The sequence below is a fragment of the Zonotrichia albicollis genome, chromosome 1 (genome assembly GCF_047830755.1).
Source record: "Zonotrichia albicollis isolate bZonAlb1 chromosome 1, bZonAlb1.hap1, whole genome shotgun sequence".
NCBI classification, from domain to species: Eukaryota; Metazoa; Chordata; class Aves; order Passeriformes; family Passerellidae; genus Zonotrichia; species Zonotrichia albicollis.
In genome coordinates, this window is record NC_133819.1 from 39,315,378 (window position 1) to 39,342,526 (window position 27,149).

Here is a 27,149-nt window from a genome sequence, read left to right on the forward strand (position 1 = left end):
GCCTTCTTTCTCCACTGTTTTCATGGGCATCTGCAGCACACCTCTTATTACAGCCAAATTATGAATGGCAGCAGGAGCAATATGATGGGGTAATGCTGCTGGCTACTGACTCATGTTGTGAGTCCATGAAATCACATAGTAATGGAGAGAACACAAATTTTTAGGGGCTTCAGGTACTCATGTGAAATGTGAATACGAGTCATAGCAAGATTTCCTTCCACTTGTGAAGAAATTAACCTTATCATCGCTGTACTGCAGTTAATATTTACAGGCTTATCCCAGGCTTCAAAATAGCTGGTACTTTATGAAATCTCAGTCACAAAACTTCCATGAAAAAATTAAAATATGAAGATGTAAATCTAGAAATCAAGAATAAACAAAGGACATCCATTTGTCAGCAAAAAGGAAAGGACAAAACTACACACCTGTTTGTGAGAAGCTTCTCGGACATTGAGAATTTTGCCCCTGAGTGGGAAGACTCCATATCTGTCTCTACCAATAACACCTAGGCCAGAGACAGCTAAAGATTTGGCTGAGTCTCCTTCTGTTAATATCAACGTGCAGTCCAAGGAATGTTTGCCACCTGCAGCCCAGGAAGAAGTAGAGGGAAGGCAAAAAAACAGAAAGCTTAACTCAAACAAAAGAAATGCAGTTGAATTCTTTCAACTCTATAGGTAATTTCCTCTCATCAGTTAATTTAAGTAGGCTGAATTTCTCTTCTTAGGGATGGCCTTCCATACCACTAAAACTGCACAGCAATGAGTATCCTTGCCCTTAGCAGTACACTATGGATTGCTATGGACAAGGAGCAAAATAGGCAAAATGGGATGTAATGGTGGTACATCTTATATAATGGTTCCCACACATCTACATAAAAAAGACAGATTGCTTCTCTACCTTCACCATTTCAGTTTGCTAGCTGCAAATTTCTTACACACATACATTATGCATGTCTGAGTTACACACAGGAGTTATTTCCCACTCTGCATTTTTCACTTTCCTCACAGTATATTTTAAATAGTAAATTGTTAAATCACATTTTTGTGGTTTTTTCTTTCAATTGTCTATCACCTAAAGCCAGACAACTGCACAAAAAATAGTGAGAAAAGCTCAAACGATGAGACCATTTGCACTTCTTATACCTCACAAATTCCTCAAACAGAAAAACAAATCTTTACTAACAGTGTAATTTGGATTCTACAAGACACACAGCATTTTGGTGCCTGTGTGCTCAAAGCTGGAATGACATTTATGTTCATTTATGTTCTGCCTATTGCAGCTGTAGCAGTGGAGTAGATGTTCTAAATAACAAGCAAGCTGAAAAGGAACCCACCCTTCTGCTACAGTGCAAATGCTCATTAAGTGGCTTTGATATTTTATCAAGGCCTATGGTAGGAAAGATGCCAAAAAAACTTCAAGCTGGTTGAGTCTCACCTAGTGATAATAAGGTAGTTTTGAATATAGTGGTATTTAAAATGTGTGGAATAATTTGCCTTTACCTGGTAGATAAAGACCACCCCATACTTCCTATTACACAGAACTTACATTCAGCACCTTTAGTTTTCTGAATCAAGACATGTGGCTTAATATAACCTAAGGCAGTTTTTCACACTGGCAGTGACTACCTACCAGCAAGGTGGACTCTAAACACCTAGAAAAACATCAGTCTGCTGTTTTAGAATATATAAAAGCCACTGTTTTTCATAAATGATCTGCAGAAAACACATGTGAATGTCATTCAAGTTCACTTTCTTCTGGAATGCATGCAATCAGTAGCAATTAATGTCATGGAAATACAATATGCCAGGTATTTTCCTGAGCACAGCTCTAAAGAACTCCAAGACAAAATTACATGAACTGACAGGTTCAAAAAATGCTTTTATGCTTCACCTGATTTAGCAATCTAGCTGCTCCCTCACAATGCTATATTCTTAATTTTTGTTTTGATTTCTACCTCTTCTCCCCCAACAAGGCACAGAACAATGTATAGCTGTTCAAGATGGCAAGAATGACCAGGTATAGGACCCTTTCATTACAGAGGAGGGGGAGGAAATCTGCAGTACGTGCATCACTCTACAGATACACATCTCTCCTATACTTTAGCATTAACTGGCAATGATTATAACATTCAGGGTATCAGGCACACAAGAGACATGTGGATGCTGGACCTCAGCTTCAAACTCACTCTTAAAGCAAAGACAAAATCTAAAAACCACAGGAATAACTAAAGTCAGAGGGGTTTGTGGCCAGAGACTGTTCTCTCCCTGCTGCACTTGCTGGGTGTCCACCCTGAATGTGCAATGTCTTCAGTGTCAAAAATCCAGCAAATTCCACATCTTCAACAAACCAATACCTGGCTAAGCCTCCTCAGGAGATACAGAGTTCCCTCAACATGAAGCAATAACTAGGCATCAGAGAAATACCTGGGTAACAGGCATTCAAGTCATGCAAAGGTTTAGGCATGAGTGTTCAGCCCAAATGAATCCCTATATGCCTTTTTAGTTGAGGCACCTTCAGGATGAAAACCAATAGAATATTTTATTAGCTCCCTTGTTAGAGATTCTCCCTTCCCCTCACCCCAAACCAAAAAAAAGAGTAAGAAGTGATTTTTGAAGCCTGATCTCCAAAGCAAAGCTAAAAAAAACTACCAGAAAGTGTGTCCAAAATAATTCATTATATGAGTTAGGAGTACTAGGCTTGATGTCCATGAAAAAACATAATTTCTTCAAGCACACAACCTTCTTGGCAAGAAAAGTATCAGGAACATATATCTGAACGAGGAGTGAAGATTCCACAGGCAATATACTACAGTAGATGCGATTATCAACTTTTAAGGCAAAATATGACATCTGAGTAAATTAAAAAGTAATTAAATACTGAAGAAAACTCAATTAAAAATTAATAACCGAAGAACCAAAAAGAAAGAGAGGAAAATTAGACAGAACCATCATCTAATCAAGTCATCTTTGGCTTGAACATTGAAGCACCAAAAAAAACCCCAAACCAACCAAAAAACCCAACCAAAACCAAGCCTATTTCTTAGTGTTCATGCTTTTACCTGCTCAGCCCACCCACATACTTCACTGCAATTTCTCCTACCTTTGTTTAACATGAGGATGTATTAAAAACCAACTAACACTAACACAGATTGGCAACATTTCAAGCTCTTTAGCCATGTGTGCCCCTCAAATCATCCAACAACAACTCCCATCCCATTGCTACTGGCACAAAGACTGCCAGCTGATCCTGATTCCTCATCTGTGCTAAGGAAGCAAGCCAGCAGAGATTGCCAGCTTGCCCTATATTCCCAGACAGGAACCTAATGGCATTTAAGTCTAATGAAATAAGTCTCTTGAGCCATTCCCTCAGGTCTGCACACTATGTGATTTACTTCCTGTACCTTCTGACCCTGCAAAGATTCTGATCTTTCTACCTTAGAAAGGTCAAGAAGATCAGTCACCTCCAAAATGGAATATTGGTACCACCATTTAGCAGGAAACCACAATTGAAGATACACACTCTTCCAATACCAACCTAGACTGCCACTTTTGTTCAGTGTTATTAATTCTCTACCCCAAAGAGGACAGCGTTTCTGACACCAAACTCACCATCACGTTTCCATTCTAGCTCTAGGAAGTTTAGAAAACCAGAAAGATTTTTATTAAAAAACACATAAGGATGAGAAATATAAGTCAGGTTTCAAATTAGCACGTCTGTGAAGAATTTATGAAACAGTAAAGAATTTAAAAGTAAGTCCTCTTACCAGCATCATTAGCATCATCCAGTTTTGGAATGCCCTTGATTTTACTGTGTTTCACTGAAGAACATTTTTTGTTCAGTTGAGTTTGTGCCTTAAATTTGACCCAATTCAAAATACTCTCTATGATACCACAGTTAGAGGCCTACAAGCAACAAAGGCAACAAATCAGAATTGTGGATGAGAAAAATAAAGCTTCAGACAGCAGATTCTTTCATCTCAGTTTTAAATCATTAACACTATTTCTAAGGTCCTCTAAATTTTAAAAATTGAATCTATGAAAGGTCAAGGTATTAACACACACCTTAGTATTTAGCACTTTATGCACATACAACTAAAACACAACACAAAAACAGTTTCCTTTTCCACCCCTTCTATAACTGATGGAAAGAACAAAGGAGACCTAACAAGAGGATGTTCTATGCTGTGTAGTTGATGTGCTCAGATGTTTTAGGTACTAAGCACTTGTTTCCTGGATTTTGACAGCAAAAAGCAGCCTTATGGGGTATTTATGACCATTTAAATTTTCTTTGGAAATTACTGAAAATGGCTGAAAGACAATCAAAACTATTTGAGAATGAGCTTTCTACCAATCCCTTGAGAATCTGATACCAATTTTAGAAACACATCTGCAGCAAAAATAGCATACAATATATTTTCTAAACTAAAACTGCTTTAGGTTTTGTTTCACATCAAAAGAAAACACAGATGGAGCAAAATACTATGAGCTTTGGCTTTTAATTATCCCCCATAATACAGCATTCATTGTTGAGACTGTGCTGCACATTTAATGCATCTGGAAATCAATGTTTACTTCTGAGAATATGAAAAGCACTATAAATCAAACCTGCTGATGGTAATACAACATGTATTTATTCTTCAGATTTTGTTATACAAGACTGTTGTGTAAGTTTTTTCCCTCTAAATTCTGTAGGAATGTCACCCATGACACAGAATTAGAAGAATAAACCACTACACAATCAGTAAAGTTTTGATGCCAGGAGTATTAGCAGTGGCACTGTTCTCCCCACTAGTGGAGTTTCATTTAAGGTTACTGGCATTAAATAAGACTTAGCAAAATGAGTTCTGGCTAACAGAATTCTACTTTTCCTTCATGTATGAAAATGTAGTAGAGGAAAAACCTCTCTGAGGTATTTCTACAAATATATTCATTTAGAACAGCAATTCTTAACATATTTTCAGAAAAATTTTAAACTTACTTCCTGACAATAATGATCACTTTGAATACTACAAGCACCATTTTGCATTTCCTTGATTACTGGAAAAACAAGTAAATGTGAAACATCCTCTCCCTCTCTTTTCACTCCAGTGAAACAGAATAGAACTGATACCAAAGAGTAAGGCAGACAATATTCTCAACATCAGAAAAAATACTTTAACACAAAAACCATTGATCAAGGACCTCGTTTATATTTTAAGAGTCAAATTCATTTCATTTACCAATGTAAATGCCAAAATCTCCAACAAACAAGTTGATCAGGTGAATTTAAAATCCAGGGCATCAATCAAAACACAGTCACTGCATCCATTATTAAGACCAGAGAGTGAACAGACATTCCTTCACCCCACTTCCCGAGTATGCAAATGTCACTGCAGTACCACAATGGACTGTAACTAATCTTCTGCTACAGGACACACTTGGTCCAGTGTGTCAATTACCAACTCACAAAGGAATAAAAAAGAGGTTTACTTACTGCTTTAAAAAATTTCTCAGATAGCTGGCACTTGGACCCAAAACTTTTAGGCTGCAATGTCATATTTTCCTTTGTCTGGGAATCAAATGATGGGTTTTCAATCAAGCAATTAACAAAAACCCATATATGGTTCTTCACCTGTTTAAAACACAAAAACCAATTTACTCAACAAAATTCTCACATTCATTTTTTCCAGTATTTTTGCATAAAGTTACTTGCCTGAAATGGTTTGACTGAAACTCCAGCTTTATTCTTCTTTTTCACCACTTCTATCAGTTTGCCCACAACCTGATCCACCACATAATCAACATGCCTACCACCCTGAATGAGGGAAGAGAAAAAAAATAAACAAACAATAAACAAAATAACCATTAAATTTCCTATTAGTTTTTAGCTGTATTAACAAAATTCCTGTAGTCATACTTTGGTACAGAAATCCATGCACACTGAGTTGCAGCATAAGACAGAAAAATATGGTTTTTCCAGGTCATTCAGTCTTCATTCAAGTGAGGATGACAGAAGTTAATTGATTGATTACTCAAATACCTTCCTTTAAATTTGTAAACAAAAAAAACATAATAAGAATAAAATGGTAAATTCTAGTGGCTGTCATAGGAAGTTCATATCCCTTTAACTAAAATCTTGTAAAAGTGGAGTGATGCAGGCATATCCTATAAAATGAAAACATACCTAACTCAAAATTCCGTACTTTACACAGATCACTTTTGTTTTAGATCAGTTAACACCGTACAAAAATACAGACTAAATACTGATTCCTGTTCAGAACAATCCACATTAGGGCAGACAGAACAAAGATCACTTGTCTATGGAGAAGTTCATCATGAACTAACAAACAGAAAAACCCTTGCTCTTTAAAGCTGTATTTAAAAGAGAACTGAGGAGGGGGAAAAAAAGCTCTTGACAGGTATGAGGAAGTATAGGATAGATAAGAAATAAGTAAGAGAAAAAACCAAGAATAAACAACAACCAAAAAGAGGAAAACAGCTACCAATGAAACCCCAAAATTTTGGATTCTATATTTTAAGGCAGAATATGCATGTGAAAAGACTGAAGATGTAAAGGAGTTGAATTGATGGGATAGCAGCTGTTCTCAGCTTCATGCAGAAAGCAGAGATTTAAATTAAAAAAAAAAGAGTAGATAAAACCAAAACGGTTAAGCTAGTAAATATTATTAGTCATAACCCAACCAGCAGTTGCACTTCAAAGAAACCATCTATGGTTTCTCTCAGTTCCTAGAGTCATCTACTAAAACAGACACAAAACAAAAGAAGCACCATGCAAAGTCTTTTCTCATGGCATTTCTTCTAAAAAAAACAGTCAACCAAAAAACTTACATCTAAACCCCAAAAGCTGCCAAAATTACAACACAACAGTTTTTATCCACCAAGAGATGACAGAGTTTTAGTAGAGGGAGAGTTCAATGGAAAGCTGATCTATCAATATCCTGCCACTTTAAAGAAAAATAAACCCATTTCCAAACTGTAAAGAAAAGCTATTACTGGAAAATACCAAATTACACATTTCAAAATCATTCCACACTTGAATGGCAATCTTGAAATGCATTTCTTTTACTCATCACATTACTGAAAATTTATGCTTATGGGAACATCTCAATATATTTTTGCATTTAAAGATTTAGCAATTTTTAAATTTTGCTAAAAGTAGCATCTGACATACCAAGAAAACCAGCAATTTACTAGTTATACAGCAGTTCCCCCTTCTTGAGTCCATTCTTAAGCAGCTGTGAGTGAGGGATGCTCAGAGCTCAGAGTTGGGACCTTCTCAACCTTCTCACCAGCAGGTGGCAAATGGACCAGAACAGCCTGGAACCGCCCCAGCTGTCAGAACAATTCCATAAGAGACACAAAGGCAAAAACACCCTCTGAATCTAGAGGGCTGCCAAAGACTGTTACAACTTTTGAATTATGGGGAAAGAGAGCTAGAATGATGGAAACTTGCAAACTTCAGGATGCAAAGGTATCTAATTAAGTGCTAACAAAAATCTTAAAAATGAAGCTCTGACTGCCTCCTAGATACTGTTCTATTCTTCTCATAGCCAACAGTTTCCATTGATTTGGAGGCAAGCTACATCTAAACTCTATGGACAGATAAATGGTTTATATGGTAGAAAAATTCAGAAGCTAACTATAAATTTGAAGTTTTCATTTAATTAGTTTTACAATTTCGATCCTATTTTCTTCTCCACTTTTAAAAATTATATTTATTTTATGAAAATAAATCTGAAATCTAGAATAATCCTCAACTTCTTGCTGAACTACAGAAAATTTTAGCAGGTTGGGATTCTTTCTCCATGCAAGTCTACCTTCTGGCACTGCAAATGTATTGGCTGAATGACTGGTAATATTACAGTTAGCAGTTCCACCATATTAAAGCATATACATAGCATTAGATTGCTATGTTAATAGTTGAGGTTTCTATTACAATTTCTGCCACAGCTACTATTTGAAATTGAGAACTTAAGAAGACCATATTTAATCAATTTTCAAGTCTCACTGAAGCTTATCTGTACAACTGTCAACAGCTACGAACATTCTTTGAAATGCTGTATCAGAGCCTGAAGTCGAATTTTGTGGTGGTCTACTATGGCAAAACTTTGATTAAACAGGGAGCTGAAAAAGGTAACAAATTTACACGAAATAAGCAAGGGAGTTGTACCTCAAAATACTGCCTGACCTCCCAAACACCCCTCAAAAAACACCATGACAGCAACCTAAAAAAACTTACTTGCAATTTACAGCAAGTTTAAAAAAAGATGGAGGAAAGTTAAAAAAAGATGGAGGGAAGTTACAACTGGGTGAAATTTACCCAGATTCAGAAACAAAAAGCTGTCAGCACTGACAATTAACAGCTAGCATGAGCTCCTCACCTGTTAGCAGCTAAGGGGGCAGGCAGGTGATGCACTTAATTACTGCCCATTATGTCCCATCCCTGGGTAGCTGCTCAAAAATTGCTGGTGAGGGGGTTCCTGCCCCAGCATCCCACACCCAGTAACACACATAAAGCATGGATTGAGAGAGTGGGGAAAACTAGAAATTACAACACTTCCTTTTGAAGAATACACAAAACTTTTTCCTAAGCATATTTCAAAAGAATATAATAACAATACATGTGTAACTGTGTGATGGTGAAAATTGATCCAGAAGAGTAAAATCCAAAATCTTCAGAGTAAGTGTATGCAATTTATTTTACTTAGGAATCAGGAAGCATTCCGTTTTTTCAAACAATTTTTTTTAGCTTGCTATCAGCCATAATGAAGTTTCTCTATATTGCCAGTTTCTCCATGAAAGTATTGTACACCTCTCTAAGGTCATGTTGTTTTTCTTCTTTATGCTGCATAAAGAGGCCTGAACTAAAACAAAGTTGTAACCCTTCAACCACCTGATTTGTCATCCCTAGTTCTGACCAAGTTTTTAATTGTAATGCACACTTAAAAAGTAAATATTCTACTATGAAATAAACTTACCCTGTTACCACAGAATATTTATCCAGATACACTGAGAGTGACTGAAAAGAAGTTATGTAATAAAAATTATGTCCCACCAAACAGTGGCTACACATCACCTACCACCAAGATTAACACTGACATTCCTGGTCACCTGCCAGACTAAGTGTAACCACTGGTGTTTATGAACCATTTGTGATACCATTAGAATTTTCTTCTGACTCTTTCAACAAAGATGTGAGCAAGGAGAGGTTTCAAAGTGCCTGATTAACAATTCTTATCTTTCCCATCTTTTGGAAAACTCACAGTTAATTCTCTAGAAACAGTCTCACCTGTTACTAGGACTGCTTGTTCTAGTCTTGTTAAATCCAGCTTGATAGATTTGCTAACCTCTAATAAGTAGACTGTTTAGTAAGAGCTAACAGCTTAACTGCCTAGTTGTTAGGTCACTCATCCAGTGCAATGTGTGAAGAGCAGAAGTGACAAAGCTTTTTTTTTCACCATGGTGGACCACAGATCCCTAAAGCTGGTTCATGCCAAAAGGGTGTAAATAAGAGTTATGCTGGTTGATTTCAGGTGATCCCCTTCCTGCCTGACCATCCCCACAAGTTGAGAAGCACCGAGCTTTATTTAGGATGCTGAGAAGATTGCTAACTTAAGATCTTTCTTTCCCCTATTATATCACTACTACTATAGTTGCAAATAAAACCTAGGTATCCTTATGATGATACACAAATAAAAGAAAATTATTCTCAACAACTTCAGGGCAACTTTTTCCATCATGGACAGCCATTTCTCAAGGACATCAAAAGCCATTTTTGTCCTCCAAACTTGCCACTGGTAGCTTTAAAGGCATTTGTACACATTTTAACCTTACTTTCAGAATTATCTTAAAATGAAGAAATAAATTAGTTCCATTTTCTTCAACACCACGTATGCTCACATTAGGTATCAGTATCACCAATAATGATTACTAGCATTTTTAAAAGTAGTGCTTATGTAGAAATACTGCTATGAATGTATTTTGATTGCATCCAACTGCTCTGCCAGCTCCTCTCATGCAGTGGATTACCTCACCTATTTATTTATAGCAACCCAGACCCACTGTTTTATCAAACACCTGACTGGGCATGGCCTCAGCACGCATTTTATCATTTCCATTTTGTACCATTTGATCTAACCACTCACCTTTGTGGTAGCTATACTATTTACAAAGCTGATCTGCTGGAACCCTTTCTCACTCAGAGTGAGGCACACATCCCATCGTTCATTCACAACTTCGTGGATGACTTTGAGTGCGACTCCGGTTTCATCCAGCTTGTCCTTCACGTAAAGATCTACGTAGCTGCGAAATCCATTTACCTACAAGGAACAGGTCACAGTCAAATATCTGCACCAAATACTCAGGACACTCAAGATATATCAAGTGATGACGTTCTTACAGGCAGCTTCTTCCCATTCAACATGACTTTGACTCCTTTGCACGACCCAGCCAAATCATACGCTCGTCTTGTCATCAGGGCCACAATATCCTTATCAAGCTTTTCCATTTTAAATTTAGACAGATCTGGCTGGAATGTAATGCAGGTGTAGTCATCGCCTTCAAAATGCTTAATCTTGGGTTCAGAGGTCTTCATCATGTTGTTCATCCAAGTCTTTGGAAACAAAACATTTTAGAGGTTACTTTACAACACATTATCCTCCTCCTTTATTCCCTTTCCTAGCTATGCTGGGATTGCAACAGTTACACAAGAAAAAGCTCACAAACTTCCTTTAGAAATTTCCTCTGGTAAAACACTACACAAAGTTAATTGATTTACAGAGGTAAGCACAAGCATAGGTGACAGCATATTTGTGGTTTCTGGAAACATGCAGGTATTATTATACTGAGGGACATGATTCTAATGCAAGTGGAGCCTCCCACAGAACTCCCAAAATTAGATACAAGTGAGCTGGGATTACAGTCCTTGTTACCCATCCATTTAACACTTTCAATCTACTACACACCTCTACAGAGAGGCTTGTTAGTCCCTGTGCAGAGACTCAGTAGTCTCCAATTCAGCATCTTGGTGGCTGTGCAGCGTGCCAGAAAAAACCCCAAAAACCCAAGGTGCTCAGATTTGACTCAGGAATCTTGTGTCGTTCCCTGTTTAAGAACATGGGCACATCTGCATGATCAAGCAGATATCTGCTCACAGCATATATCAAAGCTCAGTTCTAATAAATTTTCACAGATTTTGAAAATACTGCAAACAGAGCACTTTAAACCATAAAGCATTTAGTAATTTTCAAAAAGTACACTTGAACCAATATTAATTTGCCCTTTGGCAGTCAGCATAAAATATTACATTTTTTAAGAGACAGGCGTAACAGATTAAGTGTATTATTTATGTAGTGATATGACAGCATGACCAGAAAATTAATTAATTGTCCAGAAAGTAAGAAAAGAAAGCCCCCAGCTGGGAAAGACTGTAAAGCCAAGGAACTTTGGTATCTAATACTCTGCCAAAGTACTTTAAACTTTTAGAAAGGTGGCCATTTCAAAGCTATATACAGTAGAACTGATCACATCCTTGGTCTATATGCTAACAATGAGCATTGGGTTTAGGTGGACGGGTTTGCACTTAAGTCCACCTGGGGCAAGTAAAATTCATGACATAAAAACTGAAAAATCTGTTTCTTAACACCATACAAAATTACACAGATAATTGTTTCCATGTTTGCACAGCTAAGTAGAAAGATTTTTTTGACAAATTATACAACAGCAATTCCAAAATGTTTCAACTATGTTCCTTTTCACAGGTACATGAATATAATTTAGTTTTAACAGAAATTTGGGGTTTTTTAGTCACCAAACAGTCCAAAGAAAGTATTATTTTACCCAAAAAGCCCAACATATAGAAATACCAATTTTTACCAACTGAACTAACCTAGCCTGCCAAATTCTACACATCCCTTTGAATGAGAAATTATCCATTTTGTTCTACATTCCTGAAAGATATGTGTTCAATTGTAGGCCTGTAACTACAGGAACAAAAGAAAAAGGACAGAAGCTTTGAACACTTCTATACCTGCTTAAAGCTGTGCTTGTACTCCTTGCAAGCAGTTTCAACTGTAAACTTTGTACTAAATATGTTACAAAGTTTTGCACCATAGCCATTGCGTCCACCTGAAAAAAACAACATATAGTAAACTAGGGTCAGTTTAAATTTAGGATAATAAACCACATCCTAATTTATCCAATTTATTTTTCCCTGCATTTGAGGAGCACAAGTGTTTAAATACTCATATAGATTACAATTAAAATATAGAAGTATGTTGTTTGCTACTCAATAATGAGCACTGACATTAGAGATGTAAATGTCTCTGTAAACACTAGTATTAAGAGAGGAAAAGTAGGATATTTCCTTTAAGTCTTTTTACTCTAATAAAGAGCTAAAGTAATGGTGACTGAGTAATCACCTGCTATGAAACAGAAAATAAAGACAAAAATTGAGAAGGGGAAGCATACTGAAGAGCCACACAATGGCTTAACTGAATAAAACAAAGCACATTAAATAGCCTTGCCTGTAACTTTTTTCTCATCATCATCATAGTTGCTGGAAGTTAGTAGCTGCCCAAAGATTAAAGCAGGTACGTATACTTTCTCTACTTTGTGTTCCACAACTGGTATCCCCTTTCCATTATTCCATATGCTGATAATGTTTGATTCCCTAGAAAATAGTGAAGGCATTAAGCAAATGAAGGCAATCTTGAAAACAGACTTCTGCATACCTGTTTAAACACAGTAAATAAAATTGACTACACAAAAATATAGTAAAAGACCATATTCTTACCACATTTACTTAGAGTTCTAATGATTTTAATTACAAAAAATTCCATTTATTTATGTCTTGGAAGAAGGAGCTTAATTGTCCATACACAACAGTATTTCATACAATGATAATAACCCGAAAAAATCTGTTTGAAGAGCTTTCACTGTCAACATGAACTGCAACAGGGGCCTGACAATTAGTGACAGAATTAAATTCAAAATAGAGATATAGCTTTTAAGGTCTCATTGAAGTCCATCCAGACAAGTTATCATCTGTTTAAAAGTGTTATTTCTGAGCTATGATAAATCTTGTGACTTATTTTATGTATCAGTGCCAAAATCCACCAATATCTGGCATCATTAATATTTCTAGCTCTTACACAGGATTTTCATTTTTGAGTATTAGAGAGTTCAAAATCAGGACAGGTCTAGCAAATTTAAACATTTACAATTTCCCTCCCACTCCATGACGGAAGTGGAAAAATCACTTCTCAGCATATTTATCCTAAAGGTTAGGTCTGAAAACTAGCTACTAAATAATTTATTATTCAGTTAAATGTCAGTGAAAAAGTATTACCAAATGAACCCAATCAGCATCTATTTAAATATAGTATTTCTCACCTAAAATGATCTCTTCAAGTATTTAGTTTCAAAAAACATGGTAATGATGTGTTTGTAATATGAAGTTTCAATGTGATATAGATGACTAATTCAGCCTTATCCTGATGCTGAAGGAGTTAACACAGAAGTTCAAGAGGGGCAAAACTGTGTTACAAAACTTCAAAGCTGGTATTTAAGATTTGTAAAGAACCTGGCTGGCTATAGTTATGCACCGCCAATTTAAATTTATCATAAATTTTATGAACTTCTGGTTTGAAGTTTCATTCAAACACTATCAAATCATTAAGGCAAGCAATTATTATAAATTCAGAATGGTAGCACTTAATGTTAACCAGTTTTAATTCACCTCTTCATCTTAAAATATGAAGCTAATGGAAACAATTCCAAAAATATTCTGTTTTCAAGAAATTCAATTTCATCAGTAAAATCATTTGTACAAATCTAAACTGCAATAGCACTGGCAGGGAAAGCAAATGAAAACATGTTTATACTTACGGATCAATGGATATTTTAATACAAGTCATATTCTTGTCCCTCTGCTTATTGTCAGCAGCATTTACTATGAAACAAAGTAGCACAAATTAACACTTCATAGGCAATTATTAATCTCTTGATCTGTAAAACTGATTTTATACATATTCCACCACCAGTTACAACAGTCCAGGTATTTCTTAATCTGGCAGCTCTTTGTATATATTTCGTATCTTAGCACTGGAGTCTATAAATACAACCAAGTGACTACAAGAAGATATTTTTCAACCTTCTTATAATTACTGATTCTATTTCTAGCAGTTAGACTATCTCAGAAATAAATATAGAAGTGTATTTTGTGAGCTCATAACTGTTCTTAACATACTGAGCACTTCATTCTTCTCCTGTTGTTCTTGTTTAGATATTCACTGCAGTATGCAGATGAGAAACCCTAGAAGCTTATATGATCACCAGACCAGTTTACACATGGAAACCCACCAAGAAAGTGACATTCATTAAGGAGTGTTTTGACTGCAGCAAAAACTCTTTTTAAAGAGCCTGCAACATGCAAGACTTGTAACTAACAGTCTACACAGTTTAGGATCAAAACAAGGATAACAGGAAATTAACATTCAACCAGAATTTAGTTGAATTGCACTGCTATGGATATGAACTACAGGAAGCAGAAATGTGACTGTGGCCATTAAACATGAAAACACATTACAGTCATTTTCAGTTTCTGTCTCATCATCCATGAAACAGATGAAGGTAAAGCCCCAAACACCAAAGTACAACATCTTAACAGCTGACAAGGACCTCAGTATAAGATCAGATATTTCAAAGTGCTTTTGCTAAAATCATGAAGTTTCATTCAAAAGCATGCATAGCCAAAATGTCCCATTTCATAATTTTATTACATTGTCCCCTAGCTCTCAAACCACAGTCTCTGGAGCACTTATCAGTGCTTCATAAAGCAGCAATAAGCCATGAAATACTACAATAATGACAGAATATGATCTTCCCTCTGAATGGGACAATATGGAAGTGGTCTCCCTAACATGAAAAGCCAAAAATCTTAGATCTGTGAGGCAGCACTCAAAACAGAAGCAATTAAAGGCTTTCATTACCATGTTTATCAAATTAAGTCATAAGTTAGAAATAATTTAGAAAAAGTATTAAGCATTATCTTCCATCTGGTAAAGATGTATTGCCTCAAAGACAGCAATGCTGTACAGCAATTTTAGAGATGTAGAAAAGCTGTGAACCTAACAAAGGTCATAACAAAACTGACCTCAGTAGACCATAATTTAATTTATGACGTAATCCTACCAATCCTTTAAACAGAATTTCATAGAAGCTCGTAAGTCCAAAATTTCATGTCAATTAGATCAGTTCAGAAGACAGCACAGTATTCAGGTATTCCACATCTCTACTGCTGATTAGTGTGTGCCTGTCACCAACAGAATATCATCAACTAGTAAGTCACAGTAACTCAGAATTTTGAAAAATTTTCTAAAAATATATTTTTTGTGCCTCAGTCATAGTGCTTTTTAATGGCAGTATGATACTCATTTATTTTAAAACTGTATGAAGTCTACAAATGATCTATGAATCTATGAAAACTACCACCACTATCCCTCTGTAGAGGAGGAGGAAGTTTTAATGATTGATGAAAGGATGATCTAAGTGAACACTCAAGACATCTCAGAAGTTGCATTCTTTCAGAGGAATAATCTTCTTTCAAATGTCACTTTAAACTGTAGACCCAAAAACTCTTCACAGATTAAAAATCTTGTAACAATATTGATCATAAAGAATGATCTAGTTTGGATATTCAGTAACAAATATTTACATTTCCTTACAAGTTCAGCTGAAAACTCTTCCCTTTTAAACTGTTCTATAGTTCCAGAATGCACTAAATTTTTATGCTCTATAGTTTAGCAGGACCCAAGTCAGGGATTTAAACTTAGATACAAGTTGATGTACTTTGAGAGCACTTAGAAAACCTTGTACTCTACAATGCTAAGGCAGTATTGTTGTTAAAAATACTTACCAAGAATTTCATCAAAGATCTTGTACAAGCCTGGAACAAAGGTAACTTCTCTGCAATTCATTCCTACATCTTCATCATAAACCCACATTAACTACAAGGAAACAAAATAACAGTATTTACTGTCTTGGTAAACCAGTCTATGATTCTCTAAGATCTATTTCCTTCAGGACCTTTCCTCCTACAGTCAGATTACTGCAGCCATACAAGACAAAAGCAGAAGTCTGCAGAAGTTTTAGCAGCACCCACAAAGATTCCATAATGAAAATCCATTATTTTCTGCTTGGCAGGAACTCCCAACAGTACAGACAGTGAAGTTCAAAGCAATTTACAACCTCACAAAAACAACTGAAGAAAGTGCCAGCAGGAGGCTTAAATTCTCTGTTCTCTACCTAAACCAAGAGACCAAAGTGTTTTTGCACCTGGTATAAATGCTACTTACAAATATGCATAGATATGTGTGTGCACATAAGCATGTTTGTGAGCACAGACCTATACACACAGAGCTGTCTGCTCACACACATAAGTGTTTGTGTTTTGACTGGATTTCAGTATTTTTGATCCTATCTTTTCAGATGAACCCAGCACTACAGGCCTTAAAGCAAGTCCTATCTCCTTCCTACACATGCATACATAAACAACACCACAGTTTTCAACCTTCTAATTCAGAAAACTGTGAAACCAGAGATGGGTCTATTTAATAACCATAACAGACATTTCCTCATTAAAACAATAAAAACCATTAAGATGTAAATTTAGCGACCCTTACCTGAGTCAAGGGCTCAACTGACCCAATGTAGGTATCTGGACGGAGGAGGATGTGCTCAAGCTGAGTCTTTTTCTGATAAACTCTCTCAACAGACATCTTCTTTGAAGTGTCATTTTTATTAATGCTTTCTGAGTCTTCCTTTTTTGAAGCATTCATCTGATTATCAAATAATGTCTAAAAAACCAAACCAAACCAACAATCAACCTCATTCAATCTGTCACTCTTGAGATATAAACAAAATCTGACAGAGCTTTAAATTACAATCAAAACTTGTCATGTAATTTAAATGTTAAGTTTTCAGATGTATTAAGATAAAGCTATCCTTGCAACAGAGAAAAACCAACAGATTACATGACAGAACCTTAACAAATTGTTGCATATTCAAATTTCAGCAATTTACTTAACACAATAAACCAAAATAAGGAAACAACAGCACAAAAGGCACCCATTTCTTCAGGTTAAGTATTTATAACACCCATTTTGTGTATAAGCATTTGAATCCAAACCACTGAAAATGTTCCAAATGGTAACAGCAATGCCACACTTTTACATTATAGTCTGGACAATTCATTCAGCAGGACTTAAACACTATAATGCCTCTCCTACTAGCTCCTCAATTGCTATAATTTACATTTTCTATTGAAGTGATCAAACCTGATACAATCCCAGAATGCTTTATGATGAAAGGAGAGACATTATTTACAAGAGCATATCGAGGAATGACAAGGGGGAATGGCTTCAAACTGAAAGAGTAGGTTTAGATTACTTATTAGGAAGACACTCTTTCCTGTGAGGCTGGTGAGGCACTGGAACAGGTGCCCAGAGAAGCTGTGGATGCCCCATCCCTGGGAATGTTCAAGGCCAGGCTGGATGGAATTTTGAACAACCTGGTCTGGTGGGAGGTGTCCCTGCCCATGGCAGGGGGTTGGAACTCAATGATCTTTAATTTAAGGTCCCTTCTAACCCAGGTCATTCTGTGACTATTAAATAATCCAAGAACTATAAGAAGAGAGAATCACATAGGCTAATGCTAGAATTTAAACAGAATTCAAGCCTAATCTGTCTGGATTTTATGAAAACTACCTTGAAGAACAGTTTTATGGTAAACTAACCCACTTTGGGATGGGGAGGGAGGTGAGATAGAGACATATGGTGCACTTTCAGCAATTTATCCTGATAGATACTTCCCTGCCATTGAATGAAAACCACATAATAAAAGGTTAAACTCAGAACAACCAAATAAAGACTGGCCCTCTTCTGAAGCAGTAAAAGCATACAAAGAGACTAGTAATGATGTTTTACAGTATGCATTCCTATCTACAAATTGGAATTATCTAAATTATGTTAAAAAGGCCAGTAAATGTAACTTTAACTCACATGATTTATTTGCCTGGCTTAGGAAGATATAAGAAATTCTGTCTCCACCCACCCAGTACCTGAAATTGCCTCCTTCTCTCAGAGGAGCTTTATCAGCTCTGAAGTCGGTGTTACATGACCAGTAGAAACCATCACCAGACAAATAATGAGGGCAAAACCCACTTGCCACTGGGGCAAATGTTCTCCCTCTCATTCATCTGTTTCCAGTATGTGCCTATATAAAGTAAATACAGGCTAAACTCCAACCTTCAATTAACCAGTCCTCCTGCAAATTTTGTGGCCAAAAGGAAGTGCAATCACTTCTCCCTTGATCTAGCTTTTGTTGCAGCCTCAGACAGCACTGAAAGCAAAGGGCAAGAAAGCACATAAATCCTTTGGAAAAAAGGAGCAAAGGATACTGAACGCACACTAACAACTTCAGCAGAATCAAAAAGGCCAAACACCAACCTATGCACACAATTCTCCACATATTAATCTCATTTATCTTCTCCAGCTTCTAGTACTCAGGCTTTGATGCCTCTCCACCACCCCCCTCCCAGCCCAGCCAGCACAAGAATAAAGCATTTATTTCTATTCATAACATGAGAAATTACCTTTCTCCTCCAGATTTAGAGATCATATTTTTGTAGTTTATTTATGGAAATTCTAGGAACTTCCAGAACTTTGAGAGGCAGACTGTGTGCAACAGTGATGACAACAACCAATTATTTGGCCACGAGTAAACCTGAATATGCCAAATGAGAACAAAATTCTCTATTACCTATTTCTGTATCTCCAGAGGAAAAGGGGAAAAATCCATGGAACCTCACAATCTGGCACCAGGATTACACACAGCAGAGTTGGAACCACAGCACTAGCTCTCATGACTATTCTTTTGGAGTCTATCTCATTTTCTGCCAAACAGGGAAGTTGCAAAATCACATGGGTGATTAGAGGGCTTTGATATCCAAGTTAATTTAGCCTTCACAGTTATTTGGTTGTAAACTGTGATAACCCTGCCACCACCACTCTCAAAATATTAGCTGTGGATCAACTAAGCAGGCAGGAAAGGAACAGAACTTTGCAAATAGATGCATTAAACTGATATTTGAAATACGAGGATAAGAATTGTTACTACAGAAGCATTCCCAATAGTTGCAACATATTTTTTTTTCATTGAAGTAGCTCTGTGAATGATGTCCAGGCTTCCAATGAGTTTCACTGTACATGTATATAAATATTTTTTTATTTTATTACCATCTTTGACATCATATCTCGTAGGAGTTACCCTTAGCTCACTTACTGGTCCCACAGGTCTGTTAACACGGTTTTGCCATGTTCACTTGTTCTGAAGAGACCAGTGACTAGCAAGAAAATAATGTAATATTTCTCAGATTAAATAAGTGTTGGAAAAAATATAAGAGAGGAGATGTAACTGATATAGAATGCAAAAGAATTCCAGGTGGAAAGACCATTAAAATCTCATTCAAACAGAACTGTTCCATTTGCTCCCAATTCTTAGGCAAAAAGAAGTTTTTACAGTCAGGGAAGTTTGTGATAGGCAGTTACGACATGATAGTTCTTCAGCTGACATGTGTATCAGTATTATATTCTCAGGACTGTTCTGAGACAGCTCTCCAAAATGCTTCTACTCATCCAGTGTGTGAGGACTGGGATCTAACCATGCATCACAACTCAGCAAACACATTAACACAAAGTGAGAACTTAAACCTTAGTCTAAAAATTTAGGCTACAATTTTCCTACCTCCAATAGCAAAAATGCTATGGGACAAGTAGAGTAAGAGCCAGAATATTAGCAAAAGTCCATTTGATTGTGACTGAGAAGCTCTAGATTGGGAATAATTATTACAGAATAGAATATTGGGAAGGGATCCTACAAGCTATTTCCTCTAATACAATGCTAGGAAATGCATTTCTGCTTTCCAGTGAAAGTCTTACTGACAGCTTAGAGGAATTTATACTTTCCAATTTATCAGTAATAAATACAGAGTATCCAAACTCTATCTTCTGTTGAGATGCTACTTTCAAATTGTTGTCATGTTGACAGACAAGGGAGGACACAGCTAAAAAAACTCTACTGCCCAAAAAGCTAGCTCTGCAGAAGTGTGTCCCTTCTTGGGGACACCTGAGGTTTGCTGTAGGACAGCACTAGTAAGGATCCTCTGCTACTCTACTCCCTGGGACACCTATGTCCATTGTTTATAACACACTCATTGGAACATGACAATGTATGATTTAAGAAGGGAGAGAAATCACACAAAAGATCAGCAGAACATATTTTCTTTCCGCTCAATGATTAAAAAGAAAAGGAAAAAACTAGTCTTCAAAAACTTGAATGAACTTAAATGCTATAGTTTTTATTAAGACATCACAAAGCTTAAATGTTCATTTCATTGTCATAGAGAAGGACAGATTTTATTCATGATATATGATTTTATTCATACAATACTTCAAGAATCATACATATTCTGCATGGTAAAAAAAACCCTGTTTTTTGTGTTATAAGCATTCAGAACTTATTTAACACGCTATTCAAACACAAGCATAAAAGCAAAAGGCCAAAAGTATTCAACTCTACAAATGAATGTAACTATGCAGGTATGCAAAGATCAGAAGTCCACAGAACTGCAGTTTTCTGGGCCAAGCATTTTGGGCTGTGCTGTACCCAGAAAAACAATTCTGAATACCTTTATCTCCATCTCAAATTGACATTTTTAGAGTTCAAGTGATACTTAGAACTCATTCCAAAGAAGAGAAAATCTTCATCACCAGAGGATAGAGATCTATGGACACAAATATCCTCCACAGTCCTCACATTTTGTGTTCCTTGATAAAAAAGCAAAATAAAATTTAAGTGCTTTCAACTTCTGAATTTCTACTACTTAAAATACAAATAAATCCAACAGGAAAGTCCTCCCCCGCCTTTCTTTTTTTGTTTTAAACTGGGCAAGCCCTTAACCACAGCACTGTTTAACTGACAATCTCTGCTGTATATTTTGGAACTGTCTCAAGAATGCCTTTTGTATTCTGTCCTGTACGAAAGATCTTCATATTGTTAAAGCTTCAATAACACTTCTCAAAACAGCATCGGCTGTTGTTTCATGAGAAAACCCCTAAAGAGAATTAACCAAGTGTCACAAAGGGCTCAAGTCTTCTGCTTCACAGTAAGACTGCTTTTTGCTTGTTTGCTTACAGGTTACCCAATATTCAAGGTCTGCTTTGTAATTTTAATGTTGCCTATTTTTTTAATTATTTTTATTATTTTTTTAGACACAGTGTATGACTTTTGCAATGCTCTTGTGACATCCAAGACTTTACAAATTCTTACTAACCCTGTGGAGTTTCTAACCCTCCAGACTGATGACAAACACACACATATGGGTAAGTCAGCAAGACAGCCATTCTTAAGTAGTTTGGAAAGCTACAATCCATTATACTATTCATCCTCTTTCAAAGACATGCAGTCAAACTTTATACAGTGACCTCTGATGGTGGCAGCTTCCTACATTGCTCTAAAACACAGCATAGTGACAACTGGACAGAAAAACCCCAATTCTCAGGTGACAGCAACTGCTGCACAAGTTACCACATCACCACTATCGTGCATGCTGTCACAACCAGGTCTTACTGTGGCAACTGCTTTCCCCAGGATGACTGAAATGTCTGCAGAGCTTCCCTTTTGAAGGTGTTTTGGCCATCAATGTATCTAGTGCTGTGTGAAAGGGGCAGTCATTCTTTCCTTTGGTGATCTCCACAGCCAGAACCCAAGCAGCTGCTGATAGACAAGTTTGGCAACAAGGCTTTTACTGTCTACCTTCAACCCATGAACTCACATATCCTGCTCTGGCATCTTCTTTCTTCACATTTTGCCTTTTTGTTTTTTCATGTTGTGCTCTTATCCATTGACATTTCTGTGTATTATAAGGCATGCATGACATCCATATTAAGTTAGAGATTTTTATTGCTTTTTTGTAATGAACACCAGGTCATGTAATCTTTGTGTTTTGAGCCACCATGCTGAGTTTGGTTACTTATGCTGCAAACAGCTGTAATTTAATACAGCTGAAGCTTAATACACACTTGATCTCGAGAGTTTGGCAGCACCAGAGAAAAGCTATTCCTATCTCAAGACACAGTAACATATAACGCTACAACAAAGAAGGCAGGTTTCATCATCAGTTTCCATCTTGCCATAGATGAAATATACATCCTTGCTTTGACTCCTTACTTTAAGTGAACACTTTTCTCTTATTTAAGTAGATTAATTCCACAACACAGAAAGTTGAAAAACCTGAAAAATGTTAACATTAATGTCTCTCCCCACTTACCCAAACTTAATTTTGTATTGGTCACTGTCATAGCCTCCTCCACTGCAAAATATCTCCACACAACAACACCAACAAACCATTTTTCTTTAGTCTGCCCATTCCTTCTTTTCCCTATTAGGTGGCAAGAAAAGGGCTTATTTCCTACATTGGCAGACAAGCACAAATGAGCCTAGAAGAGAATATGTAGGTGAACAAGAAGTTTCCTTCCCTTTGGCTTTGTCTTTTCTGCCTTAAACTCATAAAACTACTCCATATAATGAATACTCCTGATACATGCTCCTCAATAGGCAAATGCAGCCCTGGGACATAACAATTTAGAAAAGTACATGCCATGTGCCCTACATTTCCTTAAATAAAGTGTAGGATAAGCACATTTAGTGGGACAAGACAGCAAATTTTGAGTGTAATTAAGCTGTAAAACCTTGGGAGGTTAATTAAGTAATGAAATCCACAGATTACAGTTCAAAACAAAACTACCTCTTCTGAGGGATATGCTGTATCTACAAAAAAAAAAAGTGTATAAGTGCCTTGTGATAATTACTAGGGAATTCTATAGATAACATGCTCTTCTTTATTGTAGTGTGTCGTACTGGATCATAATGGACTCTTCTAGCCCCAGAAAAATTGACAAGGAATACAATTTTACCTAAATATTTTGCAATCTTCCCAAAGAAAACTCTGGCTGAGAATACCTCCCACCATGCAAACAAAACTGGAGGGAGTTTCAAAATAAACCACTCTCCTGCTGTGTTTAACAAATGGTTGGGCTCTCCTGCCAAGATGAAAACACACAAAAGTAACAGTTCCCTTCTACCATAGCAAACTTCCATAGTCTGTCGCATACCATTAGTGACATGAACTAAGTCTCTCTATCACATCCTTCCCAAAACTGATAATTTCCAGAGAATTCACCCAGAACTAGTCTCACCAGTGAGACTAATCCATCTGTTCACTTTAAATTCCTAATTTTTAATTTATTTTTTCCCTCATTCTGACACTTCGCTCTGGACTCTGAAAACATCACATTACATGGAACTGAGTGATGATGATCCAGTTATGGAACAGCTTCAGAATGGTCAGATCTCCCTGTTAGAAAAACCAAAACTATTAATTACTGCCAAAAGGGCAAAATTCCTTCTTTCTTCCCTCCTCTCTTCCTTACAGTGAAATCAAATCCACCTCCCAACAATCTGGTTCAGGGAGCAAACAGAGCTTCTCCCCATTTTTCATCATGCAGAAGCAAGCAGCTGTCCACTAGCTCACTTTTCTGAACAAGCTTGCTAGAGAATCAGACAAGTTAGTGGTGCAAGGAAAAAAGCAGAAACACACAGTTATGGATGTTTAAAAAAACCCCACACTTTTCAACAGGTATTGCTAGATTGCTTAGCTGCATAATGGAATGACACTCTTGGAATTACAGAGCTTCATCTTCCTAGTAACCATAAAAGTAGCATCATTTTTATTTTAGGATTATTAATACATAACATAGAGGCACACAAGATTTAAATAAAAATTTAGGGATTTTCTTTCTCCATTCTTTTTGAAGAATAACACCGTTGTGCAAATATGTATGCTCACTGTAATTACTTCTGACCAGAAAATGAAGTATATTGTTTTAAATAATAATTCATTTTCAGTCATATTAAGTTAGTACAGCAACAGTCATGCTTTATTTGGTACAGGCTTCTACACAACCTGCAATACATTCAGATCCTGATCCTTACTATATCCTTTAAAAGCAGGTGTCTAACATCTGCCCTTGAATGATGACAAATAAATTGAATTTTATTGCTAGATTTTTCTGTTGGTCTGAAATTTTTTAGTTGTCTATCCACTGACAAGTTCTATTCCAATACTAAACATTTTACTGCTCACATGGTATCAAAAAGTACATCATGGATGATCTGGTAAGAAATTAATCTTCTAAGAAGTTCTTATTTCCAGCTAAAATTCAGAGACAAGCAAAAAACCCACTTTAACACAAAAAGGAATTTATTAATATTATACTTTAAGACTTTATGGCTGTTTTCTTACAGATTCTGGTAACAGTGGTCTTTGGAACCACTGGCTGAAGCTGTTTGATGACAGAATCCCCAAATCTGTTTGGTTCACTGTTTCACCAGCCAGCTCACACATAAGCCCTCCACTAGCCAAGAAATCAAAAAGTTTGATGTTCTGACATCTGAACTTCAGGTTATCAGTATCTGGCTGCACCTCTTTATAACTCATTGTTTCCCACATCCTTGACCTTTTCCTAAGGCTTTACTGCATGACAAGTTTGAGCACTGTGAGAGTATTCCAGACTCCCAGCACATTTCCATTTCCCAATTGCAAGGATTACTTGCCCCAACCTGACAGATTTCTGTTTCTGAAAAACAAAATCATTGAAACCCATACAGGCTGTATGTCAGGTATCACTTCAGCACTGTGATATTTTCTTTCAGATGCTCTGGGTCCTATGGCCAGCTTGACCCATACCATACTGCAAGGTATTTTTTTCCCTGCTGACTTATCTTCATTATTAACAAACAAACTTTAGATAAAACTTTGGGCAGGACTAAGGCAACATTCAAGATGTTCATGCTGCAAGACAGCACCTGGAGAGAACAAATCCAACAGGGCAGTTTTTGAGTTCATGTTAACTGGCATACATGAAGATTTCATTCTGCAGAGCACCCCAAACCCAGGTTTTCTGATTAGGCTCTGGACTACCACTCACACTACATCAGTAATAGCCCAAAAATCATTCACAAGTTACTGATCCAGCTGCACTCTTCAGTGGGAAGCAATCCTCTGCTGAACAAGAGAAGCAAATTCTTAGAGTCTCACAAATGTAACAGCTATCAATATATTAGAATTTGTTTATAATAAGATACCTTTATGTTATTTGCCTGTGTACCTTGCATTGAAATACTAAAACACCTTGACTGTCATACATGGGTTTTTCACACTTTTAATACACATGGTGCCCTAAAATGGAATGCAATATGATCACTAGAAACTATTAGAAGTCTCCTCCCTGGAACCTTCCACAGAAAAGCAACAGCAACATATTTACCTTAAAACAAGGCACCACATAAATGAAAATTAATGAGCTTCTTTCCTTTAAAAGATCTATCCCAAACATTGAACAAACTCTACACATTCATACCCCATATTACATTTGGTCCACACTAAAAGCTACTTTTTCATAATTAGAAGCACCTATGGTAAGACAGCCACATTTTCTGATATTCTCTAGTTTAAAAATCTATTTTTTTCTGCTACATTAAAAGAAATACGAATCCAGTGTTCCTTAAAAAAAAGTTGCTTGAGTTTAATTGCTCAGCTCCTACTATGCAACATCTACTCCTCCTCTGGAGACTTTACAAGCCTTGAAATATTTTATGAGCCTCATAAATATACTACAAATTCTAGTCTCACTCCTGTAGTAAATTCCATGAGAAAGGAACAGAGGGTTGGTTTTCCAGACATTGACAGCAATTTAGAAGGAGGAAAACAGATGCATCAATGAGTCAATAAACCCTTAATGCTGTTCCAAAACTCCCCTCTCTTCCTCAGCCACTCACCCTCCCACAACATTCCTACAGAAGTCATTAGGAAAAGTCTTTCAGGATTGTTCATTAAAAGTGCTGACAATCTTGAAGATCATCAAAATTCTACCCTTTAATTTGCTATTTAAGAATTGTGTCTTGGCAGGCAGAAGAATCAACCTCTCCGTAAAAGGTACCATATAAAAAGACTCATAACTTCAAATATATGTTGAGATTAATTTTTAAGTTGTTTTGCATTTTCATCACCTTTCTGTTACCTGACATGCGTGTTTATCACTCAGCTAGCAAAGAAGAAAGTCTACATGGCACATTCTGAATGATTTAACTAGTATCAGGAAGTGCAGGTTAACACGATACAACTGTAGGTTTGTTTTCTCCCAAGCATCTGGAGCATCTGCCTCTGTCTCCACCATCAAACCAGTAAGGAACTTCTTCCTCTTCCTCCAGCCAATTTCTCACATGGTTGTACAGTCTCCTATTTGAGAGTTTAAAAAAAAACTCTTCTGGATCTACCTAATACCAAAAAAGAATAACTGCCTCACTTCTTGCAACTGCTCTCCCCCAAGCAGCTTGGCTCCCTTTTACTCCAAGATTGTGACATGACACCTCAAAGTTTTCATGATGATGCTGTAACACAGCAGTCGTGGAAAACCCTAAGTTAGGATCACTAAACAGAGTATGACAAAAACCACTACCTCAGCCAACAAAAAGCTCGGTGCTGACACATGGAGTAACAGCCTGCATGACTTCAGGCAGCAGAACTCTCTGTATCAGCTGGACTGAGACAAAGTTATTTTTCCCCAGACACCCTGCCACTCTTGTACCTTCATATCATGGCACACAACTGGAGAATAAAACACAGGACTGAAATGCTCACACACTACTACACTATTGTCCCTAAAAACTCCAAATAGCCCAGAGCTACCACAGATTACACAGCTGGAAATATCTCCACTGAAGCTCACACTGCCCATTTCTCATAAGTAAAGATGCCCTGCTTAGGGGATGACCCAGAATTCTAACTGTTCTTATGGAAATACTACATATCAAGTTATCAGGTTGCAAGAGCTTTTTTTTTATTATTATTATTATTGTTGTTTTCCTCTACTTTATCTCCGCTTCCTTTGATTTATAGGAAAATAACTTCTCAGTGTTATCTTATGGCCCCTGTACTTTGTCATGACAAAAAAAGTATTATTTCTTGCTCTC

At 36.7% G+C, this 27,149-nt stretch overlaps 1 protein-coding gene across 4 annotated transcripts in view; it reads right to left on the reverse strand.

Annotated features, from left to right (window-relative positions):
* Positions 1–27,149, reverse strand: part of TOP2B (DNA topoisomerase II beta) — a 61,695-nt gene that overhangs the window by 26,940 nt on the left and 7,606 nt on the right. For all 4 annotated transcript variants that reach the window (XM_005480956.4, XM_005480957.4, XM_005480955.4 and 1 more), the window contains exons 2-12: positions 16,682–16,855; positions 15,916–16,006; positions 13,887–13,950; positions 12,524–12,669; positions 12,028–12,125; positions 10,399–10,611; positions 10,145–10,318; positions 5,692–5,793; positions 5,473–5,610; positions 3,764–3,902; positions 426–583 (exon numbers count right to left, since the gene is read on the reverse strand). In XM_005480956.4, coding sequence (XP_005481013.1) covers positions 426–583; positions 3,764–3,902; positions 5,473–5,610; positions 5,692–5,793; positions 10,145–10,318; positions 10,399–10,611; positions 12,028–12,125; positions 12,524–12,669; positions 13,887–13,950; positions 15,916–16,006; positions 16,682–16,855 — 1,497 coding nt within the window. The remainder of the gene's footprint in view (positions 1–425; positions 584–3,763; positions 3,903–5,472; positions 5,611–5,691; positions 5,794–10,144; positions 10,319–10,398; positions 10,612–12,027; positions 12,126–12,523; positions 12,670–13,886; positions 13,951–15,915; positions 16,007–16,681; positions 16,856–27,149) is intronic.